Here is an 18,633-nt window from a genome sequence, read left to right as displayed (position 1 = left end):
GTTGAAGGTCCAACTCTTGATTTTGGCTCAGGTCTGATCTCAGGGTCATGAGATCGAGCCCCACATTGGGCTCTGTGCTCAGCACAGAGTCTGCTTGTGTTTCTCTCTCTCCCTCACTATGCCCCTCTTCACTGCATGCTCTCTGTAAAATAAATAAAATAAATCTTAAAAAAAGAATAATGTTAAAATGAACATCTGTATCCCTTGTTCATTTGTATGGATATATCCTTCAAATAAATTCCTAGAAGTGGAATTGCTAGATCAAATCATATACATATTTTAAACTGTTGAAAGCTATTATAAATTGTCTTCTAAAAAGCTAGTACTAATTTATACTTTTACCATCAGTCTATGAGAGTGCTGATTTTCTTGTATCTTCTCCAACACTAAGTATTATCAAAGTTTTAAATGTTGGACAGTCTGGTAATGAAAAGAGTATCATTGTTTTGCTTCTTTTCATATATTTGTTGAATTTTGAATTTATTTTCAATTCGTGTATATTCATGTCCTTTGCCCAATTTTTCTATTGTTGCTATTGATTTGTAAATCTCCTTCTATATCAAGGAAAATTAGTCTTTTACCATATGTTTTGAAATGTATGTTTTGAGTTTTTAACTGTTCCTTTTTTCTATATATAAGTTTTTGCCTCTTACATAGCCTGTATTGTCAAGATTTTTCTTTCATAGCTTCTTGTTTTCATTTTTGTTGAGAAAAGCTTTACTCTATTCAAAATTATTTTTAAATGTTTTGATTTTCATGATTTCTTTAAGTCACATAGTTGAACAATATGAATCATTTTAAGGGCTGGTGTAAAACTTATCCTTCTTCCCCACCCCCCATATTGCTATTCAGTGGTCCCAGCACCACTTTCACACATAATTCATCTTTTCTGTTCAAAACTAATTTGAAATGTCTTTTTTCATGCTTTAAATTCTGAGAGGAATTTGGGTCCATTTCAAGATTCTCTACTCTGTTCCTCTTATGTTTGTTCATTCCCACAATATGTGTTCTCTGGTACATTAAAATATAATATAAACTTACAATTTTTTCTACTTTAATAGCCATATTTGAGGGGCACCTGGGTGGCTTAGATGGCTAAGCATCTGCCTTCAGCTCAGGTCATGACCTCAGGGTCCTGGGATTGAGCCCCTTGTTGGGCTCCCTGCTCAGCGGGGAGCCTGCTTCCCCTTCTCCCTCTGCCTTTTCCCCTGTGCTCTGTTTCTCTCTCTCAAATGAATAAATAAAATCTTTTAAAAAAAATAGCCATATTCGAAAGTTAATCCATACATAAAAAATACCAGATTACAGATGCAACTGACAAATATTTTATAGAGAGTTGGTGAAGCTATGTTTTCTATCCTCATCTGACAGTAACCCTGGGACTCTTGAAACATGTCTGAGGAAGCAGATGATAGTGTAGTAATCCTGGCCTAGGAGTTAGAAGACCTGGATTCTAGTCCCTGCTTTGCCTCAGGCTCATTGGGTGACAGTGACACATAGTTGTCAAAGCTGCAATTGAGCAACAGCCTCCTGGCTAGGTTTCCAACCCCTCTTATAGCTTGGTGTGGCCATGGAAGAAGGCTTTTACTAAAGGAATATAAGAAAATACACTGTGTGACATTTTGTAGGCTAGGCCTTAAAACATTGCAATCTTCCAAGTTCTTTCTTCTACCGGCAAGCTGGAAATTGGGCATTCCTGAGACAAGCTTTTGACAACATAGACAAGGACTAAGGTCTAGAGGATGGTGGAAAAACCAGAACCTGGGACACCCAATGACTGTGTGGAGCAGAGCAGGCTGCATACACAATCCAGGCTGTTCTGTGAGACATACATATTCTTTAAGGCACTATACGGATGGATCTCTGTTGCAGCAGCTTTTCCCTTACTAATATACAAGGAATGTTATATTCCACAAAGAGAAGGATTCTGTGGTCAAACAGGTTTGGGAAATCATGTTTAACAAAAATATACAGACTTACCTCATGAGAGTTCTCAGATCTTTTAATTCACTAACTGGGATCAACCAAATGAGAAATAGAATACATAGTATTTTAAAAATATATTAAAAAATTTTTTCAAGGTGGGATTAACTCATGAAACTCTTACACTCTTCTATTTTGCAAAATATGCTCTGGGAAATGCTGATTTAGAGGATCTCTAACTTGTCTAATTATTTCAGAAGGCATGGCTAGTGTTCGAGTGTGGACTCAGACTCCAGGCCGCTTTCCAAGATCCAGGGCTGGTTCCAGCCTGGGCACCTTCCTGTCAGGCCGCAGCATGCCCAGTCCTCAGCACACGTTGAAATGAGTCCCTCTAGTGGGCAACGGGCAACTCTATAAAGCTGTGGACGACTTGAATAACAGGCTGGAAGATTTTATCTGATGGTTTTGAATTCTTTTCCATTTACTCAAACAGAAAGATGACATAAGTTTCACTCACATAAAAAGCCACCCTTTATTTTTTTTCTTGTTTCTCTCAGAGGACACCTATAAGCAGAGCAGCAGTGTGGCGCTTACCAAAGGAGCCAGAGTGGAAGGTCACAGTAGGCTACCATAGAGCAGCTGGGGGCAGCATCAGCAATGATGACTGGTCCTGAAATGGTTCTTCTGGCCGTCCATCTGTGATGCAGGATTTCTGGAGACGCTCCTCATGTGAGGCCTGGGGGGGGGGGGTAGGCACTTCGTACCTTACCAGCACCAAGTGTGGCTGGTTCTGCAGATTCACAAAATGACTGATGTCCAAAGGATTGGGAAAGTTTGGGGCTGTTTCTGTAGTGGGCACATGGCTAGTCAATGATCAAAGTGTTTAAGAGGATCCAAGTGATGGGTTTTCTGACAATTCTAATAGAATCTAGAAGATTTTTCTGTCCAGCTCCAGTTCTTACATATTCTTATTGAGACATGTATATGGTGATTGATAAGACGACCAGAGAGCCAAAGCAGAGAAGTATGCTGAGAGACATATTCAAGACTGAATGAATGTGTTCTATAGAAAAGTATGAAAATAGGCCATCATAGATTGTGAAAGACTATACTTTCTTTTGACTGGGTAGACATGTCCAGTGCTGTTAATGCAGCAAAGGGCTCTGTGTGCTTTTAAAAATCTCAATCTGTTGATTCACAAGCTTTGGCTGGTTGTAAGGCAGGCTCCCCACTTTGGGAAGGCACCCCCACAAACTTTCAAGGGGTGTTGTTTGCAGTTGCAGGTTATGATTGGTTCACCAGGAGCTCAGTTGCCACCATGCTCGTCTGCAGAACTACCCTAGGAGACCCCACAGCGGCTCCCCTCTGCTCTTGTCTGCCTCTTCTGCAGCTGGCCGCACCTGCACCTCACAGCTGGTCTCAACCCTCCTCCTTCCCCACGGATGTTTAAGAGGCAGGAATCAAAAGATAAAGGAGGGAGGGACTCACCTCCAAGGGTAAGTGGGGAGAAGTGAATGGACCAAGGATAAAGCCAGAAATGAGTTGAAGAATTCCAGGAATGACAAGTCAGAGGACCTTCTAGGCTGTGATTGGAACAGGAAGGCCAGGAAGAGCATTGACTCTTGAGATTGCTTCCAACTCTCTTGCAGACTGGCTGTGAGGACCAACTGAGGTCCTATTTGTCAAGCACCAGGGCCAACCCTAACGTTAGTGCTTTTCTGAACCCTGTGGCCCAGTGGCCTCTGTCAACGCATCCTCCCTGCCATGCATTGCTCCTCCACGCCTCTGTGCCTGTGCACAACCAGGATGTCCTTCTCCTTTTCCACCTGGAGAAATCGCCTGCTCCAGGAGACCCAGCCCAGATATCACGTCATCACTGACTACATCAGGAAGTCAGTGGCAGGGTTCTGTGCCCCCAAAGAATGTATCACACTGTGTTGTGATGATGTTTCCACATCTGTCTCCCTCAACTGTACTGAGAGCTTCTCATTCATCTTCATGCCTTTCTGGTCTCTCCTGATGCCAGCACTTTCCTGAGGACAGAGGTGCTCAGGAAATAGGTATTGAGTAGAATGAACAAACAAATAAATAAATGTTCTATGGCCAAAATGAAATAATGTATGTTGGAAATAATGTAAGTAGAAGGAAATAAGATTTCCTATGGGTTTGGAAAGAACTTTATTTTAGTGTTTAAACAATCAATATTGTAGTCTACAAATATGAAACACACTCCATCGTCGAGAAAGATACTTTGTTGTTAGGAAAGCGGCACAAGAAGGTAGCTCCACAACACAACTTTCTGAAAAATTTCAAATAACACTCTGTTGGACAATTTTGCTGAAAAGCCTCTCCCTGATGGTCTGTCCCTTAGTCTCTGCCCTTTTTTGGCCACAAAGTCAAAGGGCTTCTTTATGAACAAGGTGAGATACTTATTTTTGTTTTCTTGTTTTCTTGAATTCTGAAGCGATTTTCTTGAGTCACATGGGAGACAGTCCTCAGGTGTTTAAAAAGTTCCCACTCCATTCCAGAAACAAATCCAGAAACCAAAAACTTAACCAGATCCCACATTCAGTGAAAAGTTGAAATTAAATCACGCTAACAATTTCAAAACTAACTAAATCCAAAACTAACTCAAGTAAACAGCTCCAGAGGTCAGTGTGCTGGTTATTCACCATGATTTCTCGGCTTTCAGCCCACCCTTCTAATCTCTGCTTTGTGGCCTGGAGCCACTCACTTCCACTGCCAGCTGCTCCCTGTCAGGCTTGGCCAATAAAGCAGACTGACCAGAGGATGGAAGAGGGGAGAGGGACCTCTGTGCGCCTGAGTTCCTGTCAGCATCCCCCCAGCAACTAGTCTGCACCGTGAGAACAACAGCTGGTTCCAGTGGCTACAGTATGCCATTTTCCCAATACTTCCATAACCAGCCTCATCATCCCTCCCCCTGCTCTTCAGAGACTCCAGCACTAGCTGACTGCACCGAGAGTTCTGCATCCAGCTCCCAAACCAACTTCCAGCTCCTGGGACACCTGTCCTGGGGGGCAGCACTTCTTCCTCAGAGAGTCAAACCCAGCTATGCAGGGCCACCTCCAATCTCTTCCCTTTGCTCCCTCAGCCCTTGGGCTGGTGGCTGCTTCTTGCAGTTAACATCTCCATGATATCACATTATCATTTTTTTTTCCCTCTTAAAATCTTCAATAGCTGGATAACAAATTTATACTAAATTCTCTCTGTTAAAATAACTGATGTCATGTCTCTTGTTTGGATCCCCCAGACTAATTCCAATATTAAATAATTCTGAAAATAAATCTCAAAATGAAATAAGTAAAAATACAGAACATAAAAAATTTTTAAGTGGCAAAGATGTAACTGAAAAGTAATAATTGAGAATAAATAACTGAAAATAACTCAAAATGAAATATCTCAAAAACTCTGAATATAAAAAATTCAGTAAATGCTCAAAAATGCAACAATTGAAAATAATTTAAAACCAAATAACTAAAAGATAATAATAAATAATGTAAAATTAATAACCACAAATCTAAAATAACTAAAAATAAATAACTACGACAATAAGCAACTCTAACAAAGGAAAAAAAACTCTAAAATAACTAAAAACACTTTCTTCTGAAAATAATTCTAAAATAATTTTAAAACTCACAGTGAATTTTTAGTAGTTAAATAACTGTAAAAATAAATAACTCAAAAACTCGAATAACTAAAAAACAGAATAACTATAAAAGTAAATAACTCAGATATTAATAATTATAAAGATAATTTAAAATAATTCTAAAGCTAGTTTGGAAATGTATCACTCTTAAGATAACTGTAATAAGAAACTGAAAATGAATAACTCAAAAACTAAATAACCTTGAAAACAATTTATAAACAAGTAACTTTAAAGCTATAAAATAACTAGAAAACTAAAAATAGAAATTAACTAAAAATTAACTAATAAAATGAAAAATTAAAAATAACTGAAAATAACTGAAACTAGTTTTAAAACCGAAAAATCTAAAAAGAAATACCTCAGACATTAACTTGGAACCAACCCTCTCTGAAAGGATCAATTCTGGAACAAAGTAACACAAACACCACAGGAACATTCTTGTGGAGATTCAGAACAGCACAGGGCTGCCCCGTAGACTTTCGGCTCTTCCAAGGCTCGGACAGGAGATTCTCAACAGATCTCCCCACACCCACCCCAGGAAAAATTTGGCAATGTCTGAAGGCATTTTTTAGAAAGATTGTCATAATTTGGGTGAGCGGGTGGGAGAGGAATGTTGCTGGCATCTTGTGGGAAGAGGCCTGGGATGCTGCCAAATATCCTACAATGCACAAGACAGCCCTCCCCTCCCCAACAAAGAATTATCCAGCCCCCAAAGTCAGAGTGCCACCGTTGAGAAACCTTGGGCGGAGCCCTCCAGGGCTGGGCTCCACTAACCTCCGCAGACGCGTGTACAGCAGCTCCGCGGTTCGTGTGTGCCTGCGCCCAGTCCCCGCGCTCGCGCAGGCGTGTGAACAGCTCCGAGGTTCGCGGGAGTCTGCGCTGAATCCCGGCGCTCGCGCAGGCGCGTGCGGAGCAGCCCCGGAGTTTGCGGCAGTCTGTGCCCAGTGCCCCGAGCTCGCGCAGGCGCATGGAGAGCGGCTCACAGGTTCTCCGCGGCCCGCACCCGGAGGGTGGGCTCCGCGGGCAGGCAGTGGACCCTTCCTCAGGCTCCTGGAAGGCGGTCCTGGCCCCTCCCCCCCAACCCCCGCCACGGTGGCAGATGCGGAGGGTCCGAGGCCCCTTGGCTGCTCCCTATTTAAGGGTGGGCCCGTCCCCCGGCGCCCGCCGCAGCCTGTGCCCAGAACGAAGGCCGCCTGGGGTCGCTCGGCGGAGCCGGGAGCCGCGGTGGTCTGGAACCGGTGTCTGTTCTCTGGGGAGAGGGTCCTCAGGCATCCTTCCCTCGCCCGCACTGCTTTTGCCCGCAAACTAGTTGTCTCCCCCGCAGGGGCGAGCAAGCCAGTGGACACTGGCTTAGTTTTGTTTGTTGTCCTGAAATTCCAAGAAGAGTCAGAGGAGCGATGGCTAACAGATCCGCTTCCCGTTCTTTCCTCTTTCACACTCACATGTCCTCATCGCCAACTTCTTCTTTCCCCTGGATACTTTCTCCTGTTTCCAGGACAGGTTTGGAGGAACACGTTTCATAACTGTCGTCCAACTGGAAAAGTCCGGATAGCTGTAAGGGAGGGGACAGTGGTGCACCCTCAGAATTGGCAGTGCAGAGGAGTGCCCAGGCGCAATTGATGATTCCCGCTGGCAGGTTGAGGCCCACCCTAGCTCTCCCACGGGGGCCACTCGGGATCCCAGCAGGAGCCCCATATTTATGACCAGAAACTAGTGCATTGCTAAGGAGACGGGGCCGTGCTAGGCTGGGAGGGTCTGAGGCACTTTGAAGATCCAGTGACCTCAGCTTCCTGGGTTAGGTCTGGTCCTTCTGGGTGAGAATCAGGAAAAACAGGGAAGAGAGGAAGGGGAGAGAGAGGAAAGGGGGAGAGGAAGAGGCAAGAGAAGCTGATGAATAGGAATGAAGGAGAAAAATGAAAGAGGTAAGAAGAAAATAAATTACACTCAGAGCGCTGCTCTCCTTTTCCATTTCTTCTGCACCTTCAGGCTCCTCAAAGGTTTCCATTGAGATAAACTCCCTGCTGGAGCAGCCTTGGAGAAAGAAAGGGAAGAATTTGGCCTGCTGTACAGGAGAGGGGATGGCCAGATGTCCCAGGCAGTGCCTGTCCCCAAGAACCCATTCTCCCCCATCTCTAACTCCTACTCTCCCAGGATCTGGAGTGCCTCACCTGGGGGGGGGGGGGTCTGTGTTTTTCAGGTTCCCTTTCCAGCTCAAAATTCTGTAAGCGTGACTGAGAAGACATGTCTACATGGTGTTCATAGCCCTACTCCTTGTCCCCCAAGAAAATGGTCGTCTTTTTGTGCTTGACAACCTTCTTGGCCTCCATCCTTCTTCTCTCCATTCTTTTCCCCTTGCCCCTTTTCTCTCCTCTGATTACTGCCCATTTCCCATTCCCTTGGTAGCCTCTGTCACTGCTCTCCCCATGGGAAATTAGAGGAACAAGCACATCCTGCCTCTCTCTCCAATGAACTGATTCATTAGCTGACCGGTCATGCCACTGTGCACCATGCCACTGTGCACCTGTCATGTGCTGGGGCTGCTAGACACTGAGGAGAACAGCAACCTCCACCAAACACTGAGCCCTGCTTCGTGCCTGTTGGAATGCCGGTTTGTCAAAAGTTAAGCTTCACATAACCTTGCAAAGAGCTTTAGCTCCATTTTACAGATGAGAAACAGATGAGAGAGGAATAATCATCTGGCCAAGTTCTGTTGGCTGACTGGCTGAGCAGCAGATTCCCACAGGAATCTGAGTGCAGGACCAAGTTTCTGTTCAGGTGACAATGCAAGGGCAGGGATTGGGGTGAGGCCTGGAAGGGCATAAGCAGGGCATGGGGAGCGAGGGCTTTCTGGACACAGGAATCCTAGAGGAGCCCAGGGTTGGGGTGGTGGCACAGTTACAGATCAGTGAGCAGTAAGTGCACATGTGGGAACTCCCTGACCTGCTGCCCAGAGGCCTCCCAAGCTGCGTTCTGGGGCCAAGAGCTCTCCCCAGAGCAGATCAGTGGGGGCTGTGCCAGCAAAACGGGGAGCAGACCTCCAGGGGCCCCGCCTGATGCTGGAGAGTTGTAAGGCAGCTGGACAGAGTGCTCTCAGATTGCAGCAAACCTGGTTTAATTTCCAGTCCCAGGACATGGTAGGGTGAGGGGTGGAGGGCTCACAGAGGTGCCTCTCACTGCCTTCCTCCAGAAGGAACTCGGGGACATCCGCAATAACACCCAGAGTCTCCTCTGTAGGGCAGTCATCCAACCCAGACCCCCTTACACCGGGGAGCAGACAGTGAGGATGAGGAAGGGCAGTCTTGCTGAAAGGCTATAAGGGATGAAACAGAGACCTTGCCCTTGACCACATTTCCCCCTCCCCACCCCACTGTGTGAAGAGAAGGGCTGCTCCTCCTTTTGCCCCAGACGAAGGGCGGAGGGGTGCAAAGAGCCCAGAGCTACCCCCTGGGAGACCAGGGGTGGGTCCAGCTCTGAGGCCTCTGGCAGTCATGGAGCACTCAGGGTCTGGGGCCCGCAGGGCTGAGGGGGAGGGCAACGCTGCAACTGAGAGACCTGACAGCCAGTTCCGGCCACCCCGCAGGTAACTGGCACCTGAGGTAAAATAATGACCAGGCCCTGGTGGCGGCTTTCCCCTCTCCTGCAGGCCTAGCCAGAGGGGAAGGGGACCCTCAGCCAGGCACAGGGCTGGGACAGAGGACCTCTCACACACTTGGCCACAGGTTGACCATTATTTCAAGGTCACCTAGGCCATTCCCTGCCTTCAGGAAGGATCTGCCTGAGCCTGGAAAGAGAAATGATCTTCCCAGCGCTGACAATAGGCAGATGCCACCTCCCTGCTGGGGACTGTCAGCACACATGGCTTCCTTCATTCCTGGTACCACAGGTGGGGGTGGAGGATGCCCCCAGTTTAGTCTAGACCAGAGTTTTCCATACTTCTTCGAGTGCAGCCACAGAGAGATGCCAACTTTACATCCAACATAGTGTACACACATAATACATCTCTGAAGTGAAAACAAGTTTATGGAACAACATTCCCCTTACAAGTATGATGTCCTCATCTGATCTATTCTATTCTATTATTCTATTCTACTTTATTCTATTGTGTTCTATTCTTTTTTTCAAAAGATTTTATTTATTTAAGAGAGAGAGAGCACAAGCAGGGGGAGGGGCAGAGGGAGGGAGAGAGTTAAAAGGAGGGGAAGAGGCAGAGGGAGGGGGAGGGGCAGAGGGAAAGGAAGAAGCAGACTCCCTGCTGAGCACGGAGCCCAACCAGGGGCTCAATCCTAGGACCCTGAGATCATGGCCTGAGCTGAAGGCAGACACTTAAACCATGGAGCCATCCAGGCACCTCTATTGTGTTCTATCCTATCCTGGGAGACAGAGGAGGAGAGGGGCTGTGGAGGTGGTGGGCTCACCCACAATCACATCATTAGACCCTACAAGGGAGAATTTCTTCTGACACAAACTGCAGCTGCTCTGGGTGAGCCCTCTTATGTCTCCCCCATGGGTCCCGGGGCTCTTGGCCAGAGAGACTATGTCCTATTCGCCCAGTATCCCCCCCGGCTCCTGGAAGAGACTCAGCATTCTCAGAACCAGCAAACCTTGGAGGACGTCCTTCAGTCAAAGCTGGAAGTGCAGGCGACAAAAGCGCAGCTCCCAGTCTGAGTTTTGCTGCGTTTTTGTCATCTGCATATTGAAGCCCTTCCTCCAGGATTCACTGGCCATGGGCTCTTAGGGTCTTAGGGACTAAGTCTTAGGTCCTATAGAGGTGACAGCACTCAGGAGACCCCAGAATCTTGGGCTCAAGGTCTGGCAGATCCCGTGAGTGAATAAATGAAAGCTCATTGTCCAGTGGTAGGAGCAGAGGCTTCGGGCTCAGTGAGACCTGAGCGTGGTTCTGACTTTGTCGCTCATTCTCTAGCTGTGTGATCCTGGGTAAGCCACTTAGCCTCTCTGAGCAACAGTTTTCTTGTCTATAACAATGGGGATAATAATATCTATCGTAGTTTTGATATAAAGATTAGCAAAAGGGCTTATAAAGTAAAATGTCTGGTACATCTTAGGAATTTAATAAATAACACCTGTTGTTGTTAATAGTGATTACAATAATATTAAAGAGAAGGTTTCAGAACAACTGTGGGTACTACAGGTATGCTATTATTACTCACCTTTGGGGGAGATTCGTTTGCCATTGTCTTCATCCTCATAAGTATCTGGAGGAGGAAACAAATTACAAAGGTAATAAATGCCTTTAAAAGGAAACAGAGCATAGACACACACACACACACACACACACACACACACACACACTGAAAACAAAACCAAACACATAGATTCTTGAAAAATATTCAATTTGATTACAGCAAAATTTTAAATGGTGGTTGCATTCTTGGAAAATGAGCAGAATGGCTCTGGTACCAGTCAAGGTCCAGTGGTGTGTTGGGAAGGTATACTTTGAGTGTCTGTCCATGTACCAGAATAAGCATAAAAATGTTGGTGAAGAAGGATAAGAAGAATGGGAAAGGTGGGCGGTGAAAATTCATGCTAGTAAGGACTGGTGTATATTCTCTTTTCCTTCAGTGGATGATTTTTCTAGCATACATCACATAAATCCTAAATGGTTTCGGGAATTTAGTTTTAGCACTTATTGTTTAGAATTCTGATCTTTTATTTTGGTTTAAAAATTGAATGAAATTTATTAACAAGTGAACCCATTAGTGAGTTTTTATCCTCATCAATATAACACGTTTTGGGTAAATTACGACCTTTGAAGGTAAGACCATACCTTTCCCTTGCTGTCCACTAGATGGCATAATAGGACCACTGTAGATCTCACTTGTTCAGAGGCCGCTCCTTACCCCATGAATTTCAAACGGGCAAACTATTTTTTTCTTTCAAACTATTTTTCTCTATTCCTTACAATTATGCAAAACTTTTTAAAAGATTTATTATTTTTTGAGAGAGAGAGCAAATGCCTGCACGAGGTCGCGTGCGTAAGCGCGGGGGTTGGGGGAGGGGGGCACAGAGAGAGAGGAAGAGAGTCTCAAGAGGACTCCACGCTGAGCATGGAGCCCTAACCAGGGCTTGATCTCAAGACCCTGATATCCTTATCTGAGACGAAATCGTGAGTCTGACGCTTAACCAACGGAGCCATCCAGGCTCCCCAATTATGCAAAATTTTTTAAGGACCACCTCTATCACATGAACTAAAGTACATCATTTTCACTTGGGGTCAGTGGGGTGGAAACATGTCTTAAGATTACAGGTAAGCCTTTCCTTTCCTTCCCTGGAGGAACAAATGTGGGTAACTAGTTGCTAATGATAATATGTAAACAGCCATCTAGGCACTAGTCTGAAAGGTTCATCTCATTTAATTCCCACAGTAAGACTATACAGTATTACCTGCATTTTATAAAATAAATGATGACAAGAACTTAAGCACAAGGAAGTGACGTAATTCATCCAAAAACACAGAGCTGGGTTTGAGTTGTGAACTCTTAACCACTGTGCTATGGGGCTAACGAAGCTCCTTCTCTGCCTTCCAGGAGTTAACTCCTGGGGTCACTTTATGCCTAATCCCTCCCAGTAGCTCTCCAGAGCTCACAGACAGGAGAGATCTCCAGGTTGTTTCCACAGGTACTAGGCTGGATTAGGATCATTTGTTTGGTGTCCCAGAGTGTAAATGTGGACATCAGGGCTGGTCTGTATCTAAAGTGTCCATTTCCTTTGCAAACCTGCCTTTGGCCAAGAGGAAGGGAATCACTCCTAAGCATTCAATTAATAACTTTCATATTGCACACATTCTCATAGCACCTTTTATTTATTTATTTTTTAAGTGTGTTTTCTCTTGTCAAAATCTTTGCCAGCTTCTGGGGCGGTCTGAGCCTGTTGTCTTGGATGTTCAGAGCTGCTAGGAGCTGAGGTCAGGAAACTTGAGAACTGGGAAACCACCTCCAAGCTCAGCAGTCAGCAGCCATCACATGTTTTGAGTTGTAAGAGACCCACGGGGGTGGGTGGTAGGACAAGCTGAGGTATCTAGTTGGGGTCAGTCAGAGCTTGTCCATTTCACCAGAAATTTAATAGGAATTTTTCAAGAAGACTAAGATATAAAGACCCCTAACCTGTTTGTGTAGTATGGCTCTAATTTTTTTAAAAATATGCATTTCTATAGACAAAACGTTTGAGGTAAAATATTTACAGTGGTTATTTCCAGTTATGTCTGATTTGCATTTTTATTTGTCCTTTGCTTCATTACACGCTAAATTTTTTATAAGCTGCATATGTATTTTTTATAATCCGAAAATGAAGCTTAAAATACTGAAAACCAATTGGTCAGATATCTAAAATAACCCACAATCTCACAAGAGAAGACTGTTTGCCAGACCTTATTTTCTTTATCATAAGAGTACATCAAGTCATTCTGAATAACAATAAAATAATAAAATAATGAAAGTAACCAAATCTAGACTTAAAAGGAAATTCCCCCCAAATCAGCAAACAATCTTTACGTATGATAGTAAATGGCTCACAGATACTAAAGCAGACTCCCCCCACTCCCAAGACCCTGAGGGACCAGTCAAGGGAACCACAGTTAGACCTGTGGCTAAGGATTAGCAGACAGGCTCTCCTGTTACCTTTTGGCACAGTGGTTTTTCTCATTTTACATACCTTTCAACGGCCAGGGTTTTGAAAATTAGGGATAAAACTAAATTCAGAATTCAAAGCTTTCAGTGCAATCTGGCTAGGAAAATACTATTAGCTTAACTCCTTTATGTTAACCAATAGCACCAGAAAAAGCATACTCATCTGTTCCGTGACTGTCTCATCTTGAAACTGCTGAGGCTCTTAGGAGAGTTCCCACCTCACTGCCTTCCCCCATTCAGGCCTTACCACTACCAGCCTGAGGAGCCCCACAACCACTCCATCCTCATGACAGCAGACATGCAGGCAAAGAAAGCAGTGGCCACACTGGAGGAAGCAATTGATCGTAATCATCGTGACGAGGTCAGGCTGTTACCTAACAGCATCTGAGAGGAACGTGCTTGATGCTCAGGTGACCTACTGGGACATCCCCCAATACCGCCACACCCAGCTGTAACTGTAAATGGGCAAGTGAAAGAACAATAGCCTGAGAAGAGTCTGGGACACCCACTGTGCACACCACCAGCAGAAGGTGAGAAGGAGGGGTATCTCGAATGAGTGGGAGACAATAACAACGGTACAACCTAAAGACCAATTGCAGCAGCAGGTGGCATAGATTCAAGTTAAGTAGGATTCTTACCATGTCCCCTGGTGGAAACTCCCCTCTTGGGAACCAAGAGCTCTGGACTCACTGAGACTAACGTTGCAGGGATGGGGAAGACAATGCCCCGTGCAAGTCACTAGAGGGTGATAATGAGTAAGGTCACAACTCATTCAACCTCTCGCCTCCCGGATTCATATATTCTGCTTACTGAGGGCACAGCACCATACCATGGCCATTGGCTTAAGGTATATACTGCATCCTGAAGGTTAGCACCCCAACCCCACAGTGTCATGTCTAAACTGTTGCACATCCTCGCTTTCAAGAGGCTGTTCCATGGCTCTATCAGGCTGGCAGCTTCTAAATGGAGTGGTGTGTGGTCAGACTGTAGGTCAGTCCTGTGGTCATATGCCTACGGCTGAGTCTCCATTAAAGCAATGTTGTATAGTTGATCAGACGCCGCATGAGTCCTCGAACAGTGACGCTGATGGAGGCACTGTGAGCAGGAAAGGCACATATGCCAATCCTGCTCAGAGTGAATTACTGGACTTCCCAGCCTGGAAGGGGTCTGATGACATCGGCCGTTCTCCTCAAGGGATAGTATCCAACTGGGAGCTCAGCATCCATCTGTGCTGGCCAATCGGACAGTCAGCAGTGGCGGTAGCTATGTCGGTCTTGACGAGAGGAAGCCCATGCTGCTGGGCCCATGCATAGCCTCCCGCTCGGCTGTGAAAGCGTCTCTATGAGCCCTCTGTTCTCTGATGGGCACGAACACGGTAGAGATCCTCACATTTTGAGCTTAAGTCTATAGGTCTCTGTGCCTCTTCCCCAGTCAGATCATTGTTATATTTAGATGCTAATTATTATTCTGGAAGAAAGGTGGGGACGCATCTTGAGAAGGGCAACCATTGTCCTGTATGTCTCATTTGAGGCTTCTGCATAATCTTTGGGGGAGAAGTCTCTCTCCCAATAAGGGGGGGTGGGCCACTTATGCCAGCCCAGGGGGATTAAGGGCCTAGACCCAGATGTCCTCATTTCAGGCTTTACAGTCCCACATCTTCCCTATCAGGGCATGTCCTCCCTGCTCTTCTACAAGCACTAGGAGTCCAAAATGATCAGGCAGCAGATTTGCCTAGGCTGAGAATTCATCCTCCTCTCACATACTGCCGTGCTGTAGAAGATGAGGGGCTGAACTCTGGAAGGAGGCCCTCTGATTCTCACACAGGGCTTTAAATTGGTGGTTAATCTGAGGCCGTCACTTTCTTCACTCTCTTCAGCGCATCCATGGTGCTTACCAATAACCCCAATTCTGTGGTCCTGATACTTAATATTTTCCCCAGACTTCTCAAATGCTAGAGACATCGCACCAACTGGGACATCCCTGTCGCCCTGTACCTGACCCCATGTGTCATCACAGGTGAAGATCTTAGCAACTGAACTGCTACCACAGACCAGGACCCAGGGCTTTCCACACTCCATCTAACCAGCAGCAACGGAGTCCTCATTGCCACCTGGCCAGCAAGTGACCTAATAATGCCAGAATCCCATCCTTTCTAGGACATTTCCTGGTACTGTCTTAGGTCAGGTTTCCCAGGAGCAGGTTGCACAAGCGAGTGATGGAGAAAGGGCTTTCAGAAAAACCTGTAAGAGCACTGAGGACAGAAGACAGGGCAGGGAAGAAGTGGGCTCCTTTCAAGTCTAGCTCCAGCCTGATCTCCTGGGAAATCCTGGACCATAGATGGCACCACAGGTATCCTATTTGAGGCAGAAGGGCTGGCTTTTGTACCCTGAATCAGTCAGCCAATGGCTGGCTGGCCATAAGCTGCCCTTGAGGGAGGCCATAACTTCTCAGGCATTTCCTGGCTACACAGCTCTGGTCAGCTGAGGGCAATCCTCCGAAGGGCACAACTGAGAGCTGCTAGCGGCTGACCTCACAGCAGCTGGGCAGTGGGTGCATGTACCTGATAAAAAGGATGTGGGTGAGGTATCTACAGCCCCTATGACACTACTGTATGTGATTTTTTTAATTTTAAAAAATGAACAGATTTTATTTTTAAGGCAGTTTTAGGTTTACAGAAAAATCGAGCAGAAAATACAGAGAGTTCCCATACAATCCCTCTCCCCCTCTCACTGGCTCCCCATACAGTATCTCCTATTATTAACATCTTGCATTAGTGTGGTGCGTTCATCACAGTTAGTGAACCAGTACTGATGGGTTACCGTTAACTAAAGTCCATCGTTTACAGCAGGGTTTACTCTTTGTGTGGTACAGTTCTGTGGGTTTTGACAAATGCACAATGTCATGGATCCCCCATTATGATATCATACAGAATAGTTTCACCACCCTAAAAATCTCTTCTGTGCAGCCCGCTCATCTCCTCTCCCCCATATCCCTGGTAACCACTGATCTTTTTACTGTCACTATAGTTTTGTCTTCTCCAGAGTGTCAAATAGTTGGAATCATGCAGTATGTATTTTCAGATGGGATTCTTTTGCTTAGCAATTGCCACTTCGGTTTCCTCATGTCTTTTTGTGCCTTGATGGCTCATTTCTTTTTATTCCTAAATAATATCCCATTGTATGGATGTATCATAGTTTGCAATTCATTTGGGTAAATACCAAAGAATATGATCTCTGGTCTGTATGGTAAAACTATTTTTAGCTTTTGTAAGAAGCTGTCAAAATATACCATTCTGCATGGCCTCCAGCAGTGAATGAGAGTCCCTGTTGCTTTGTATCATCACCGGCACTTGGTGTTGTCAGTGTACTATATACTACTTTTCACAAAGTAACTCTTCAGTTTTGCTTCTTGTTGCTTTGTTTTGTTTTATTTTGAGGTGTCAGCCAATCTTCTGAAGACCTGACCACTTTTTGTGAAACGAACTCGTGAAAAAGTCATCCAAGTTCACATGGACATCATAGTCATTCCCTTGTATCTTTCTGACTTCTGAAACCAGCCTGCATTCCTAGCACTGATGTGTGTGCATACATGTACCAGATAACACACAGACGCACATAAACATAAACAGTCTACAGCCAAGTCCAGACTAAGACACACATCCATTCTTCTGCTCATCTCACACCTTTGAGTCTGATCACTTTGAATTAGCAGGATAGACAGAAGGAAAAATAGAAAGGCACCTGGACAGTCCACATCCTTATGCTTTGGATGAAGGAGTTACAACTCTATCAAATGGCTTGTGCCTGTAAATCTATAGATTATGCCACTGTGTTGGCCAACGTATGCCAATGTCTTCAAACAAATCTCTTTAAAGTATTCTTGGCACACGAAAAAAGGAGTTAAAGTCTTCAAGAACAAAATATACTTTAGGACCAGATAAGGTTGATAGGCTCAATTTTCTTGAAAATCTGAAGAGTTGCCTGTTAAATAAATAACCTGGAATAGAATTCTCAACACACATTTTCTCATCTGTAGGGCTCTAGCTGAAAGGAGAGTCCAATACCAGGGGTCTTCCTTCATTCTGAGCTTTTCAAAATAGAAAAGGAAGTCAGGATGTGACTTGAGTAGAGACAGTATGGGGGATAAAACCAATTAATTAGGACATAAAAATCTGATTTTATCTTTTCTTTAAAAAGTTTTTTTTTTTTTACAAGCCATTACAAAATACCCATGGAAAACAAAACGTAAAAATTTCACACCTCCCAGAGATTCTGCTATATCCCATAGAGGGATAGGCCTTATCATGCAAAGCAAATTTAGAGACTGTATTATATTCTATGACCTTTCACCAGCCAAGATTTTTCTCAAGCCTTACTTTTCCTGGTCTGTATTTTCCAAATACAAAATTTTAGGACACACATACATACTCTAATTGAAAATCACTGCTTTATTTTTATTTATTTATTTTAGGGAGGGGAGGGGCAGAGGGAGAGAGAGAATCCCAAAGCAGACTCCACACCCAGCATGGAGCCCAATGCAGGGGTGGATCTCATAACCTTGAAATCATGACCTGAGCCAAAATCAAGAGTCAGAAACTTAATCAACTGAGCCACCCAGGTGCCCTGACAATCACTGCTTTATTAATTGGCATTGCCATTAATATTTGTTGACCAAGACTGCACATCCAATTACTTATTATGTGACCATCTTCCTGTTAATTTGCCATTTCATGCTCATTAGCATCCAAGGGTCTAGAAATCTGACCAAGAGGGGCGCCTGGATAACTCAGTCATTACGCGTCTTCCTTCGGCCCAGGGCATGATCCTGGCATTCTGGGATCGAGCCCCACGTCAGGCTCCTCTGCTGGGAGCCTGCTTCTTCCTCTCCCACTCCCCCTGCTTGTGTTCCCTCTCTCGCCGGCTATCTCTGTCTGTCAAATAAATAAATAAAAAACTTTTTTTTTTAAAAGAAATCTGACCAAGAAACATAATATTAGTTAGCTTTGCCCCTGAGTGGGGGTGTGGGATCTGTGTATATTTCTTCAATGACTTTTGTACTTTGCAGACACTCTATAAATGTGTTTTGAACTAAAATTCCTTCCAGAGGCCTTTTCTAAATAAATCATAGGTCTGAATACATACCTCATATCCCATCAAATTAATTATATAATAGTCCAAAACCAAAATCTCAAATGCTAAATTCCCAAGACTTTGACTATGGATACTGGTAAAAGCATAAAGTAGAAGGTCTTTTGGAAAAGGTTATCTCCAATTTAAACAGGTAGGGAAAGACAAGATGACGACAAGAGCAGCACATTTGGAGCCCCATAAACCATAACCTAGTATGTCATTAAAATATAAAGTATAAAAAGCTTCCACACTTGTTTTTCTTTGTGATCCC

General features: G+C 44.7%; 1 protein-coding gene across 1 annotated transcript in view; it reads right to left on the bottom strand.

Moving 5' to 3' along the window:
- Window positions 1-2,265: 2,265 nt before the first annotated feature.
- The window catches only part of MCF2L2 (MCF.2 cell line derived transforming sequence-like 2), a 253,980-nt gene continuing 237,612 nt past the window's right edge, over window positions 2,266-18,633 (bottom strand). The window contains exons 27-30 of the mRNA XM_040621737.1: window positions 7,533-7,621; window positions 7,033-7,142; window positions 6,365-6,958; window positions 2,266-2,659 (exon numbers count right to left, since the gene is read on the bottom strand). Of these exons, the coding sequence (XP_040477671.1) occupies window positions 2,575-2,659; window positions 6,365-6,958; window positions 7,033-7,142; window positions 7,533-7,621 (878 nt within the window). The 3' untranslated portion in view covers window positions 2,266-2,574. The remainder of the gene's footprint in view (window positions 2,660-6,364; window positions 6,959-7,032; window positions 7,143-7,532; window positions 7,622-18,633) is intronic.

The sequence above is a fragment of the Ursus maritimus genome, unplaced genomic scaffold (assembly GCF_017311325.1).
Source record: "Ursus maritimus isolate PB19 unplaced genomic scaffold, ASM1731132v1 scaffold_4, whole genome shotgun sequence".
NCBI classification, from domain to species: Eukaryota; Metazoa; Chordata; class Mammalia; order Carnivora; family Ursidae; genus Ursus; species Ursus maritimus.
The sequence above is the reverse complement of the archived record's forward strand: the minus strand, read 5'-3'. Positions and strand labels throughout refer to the sequence as shown.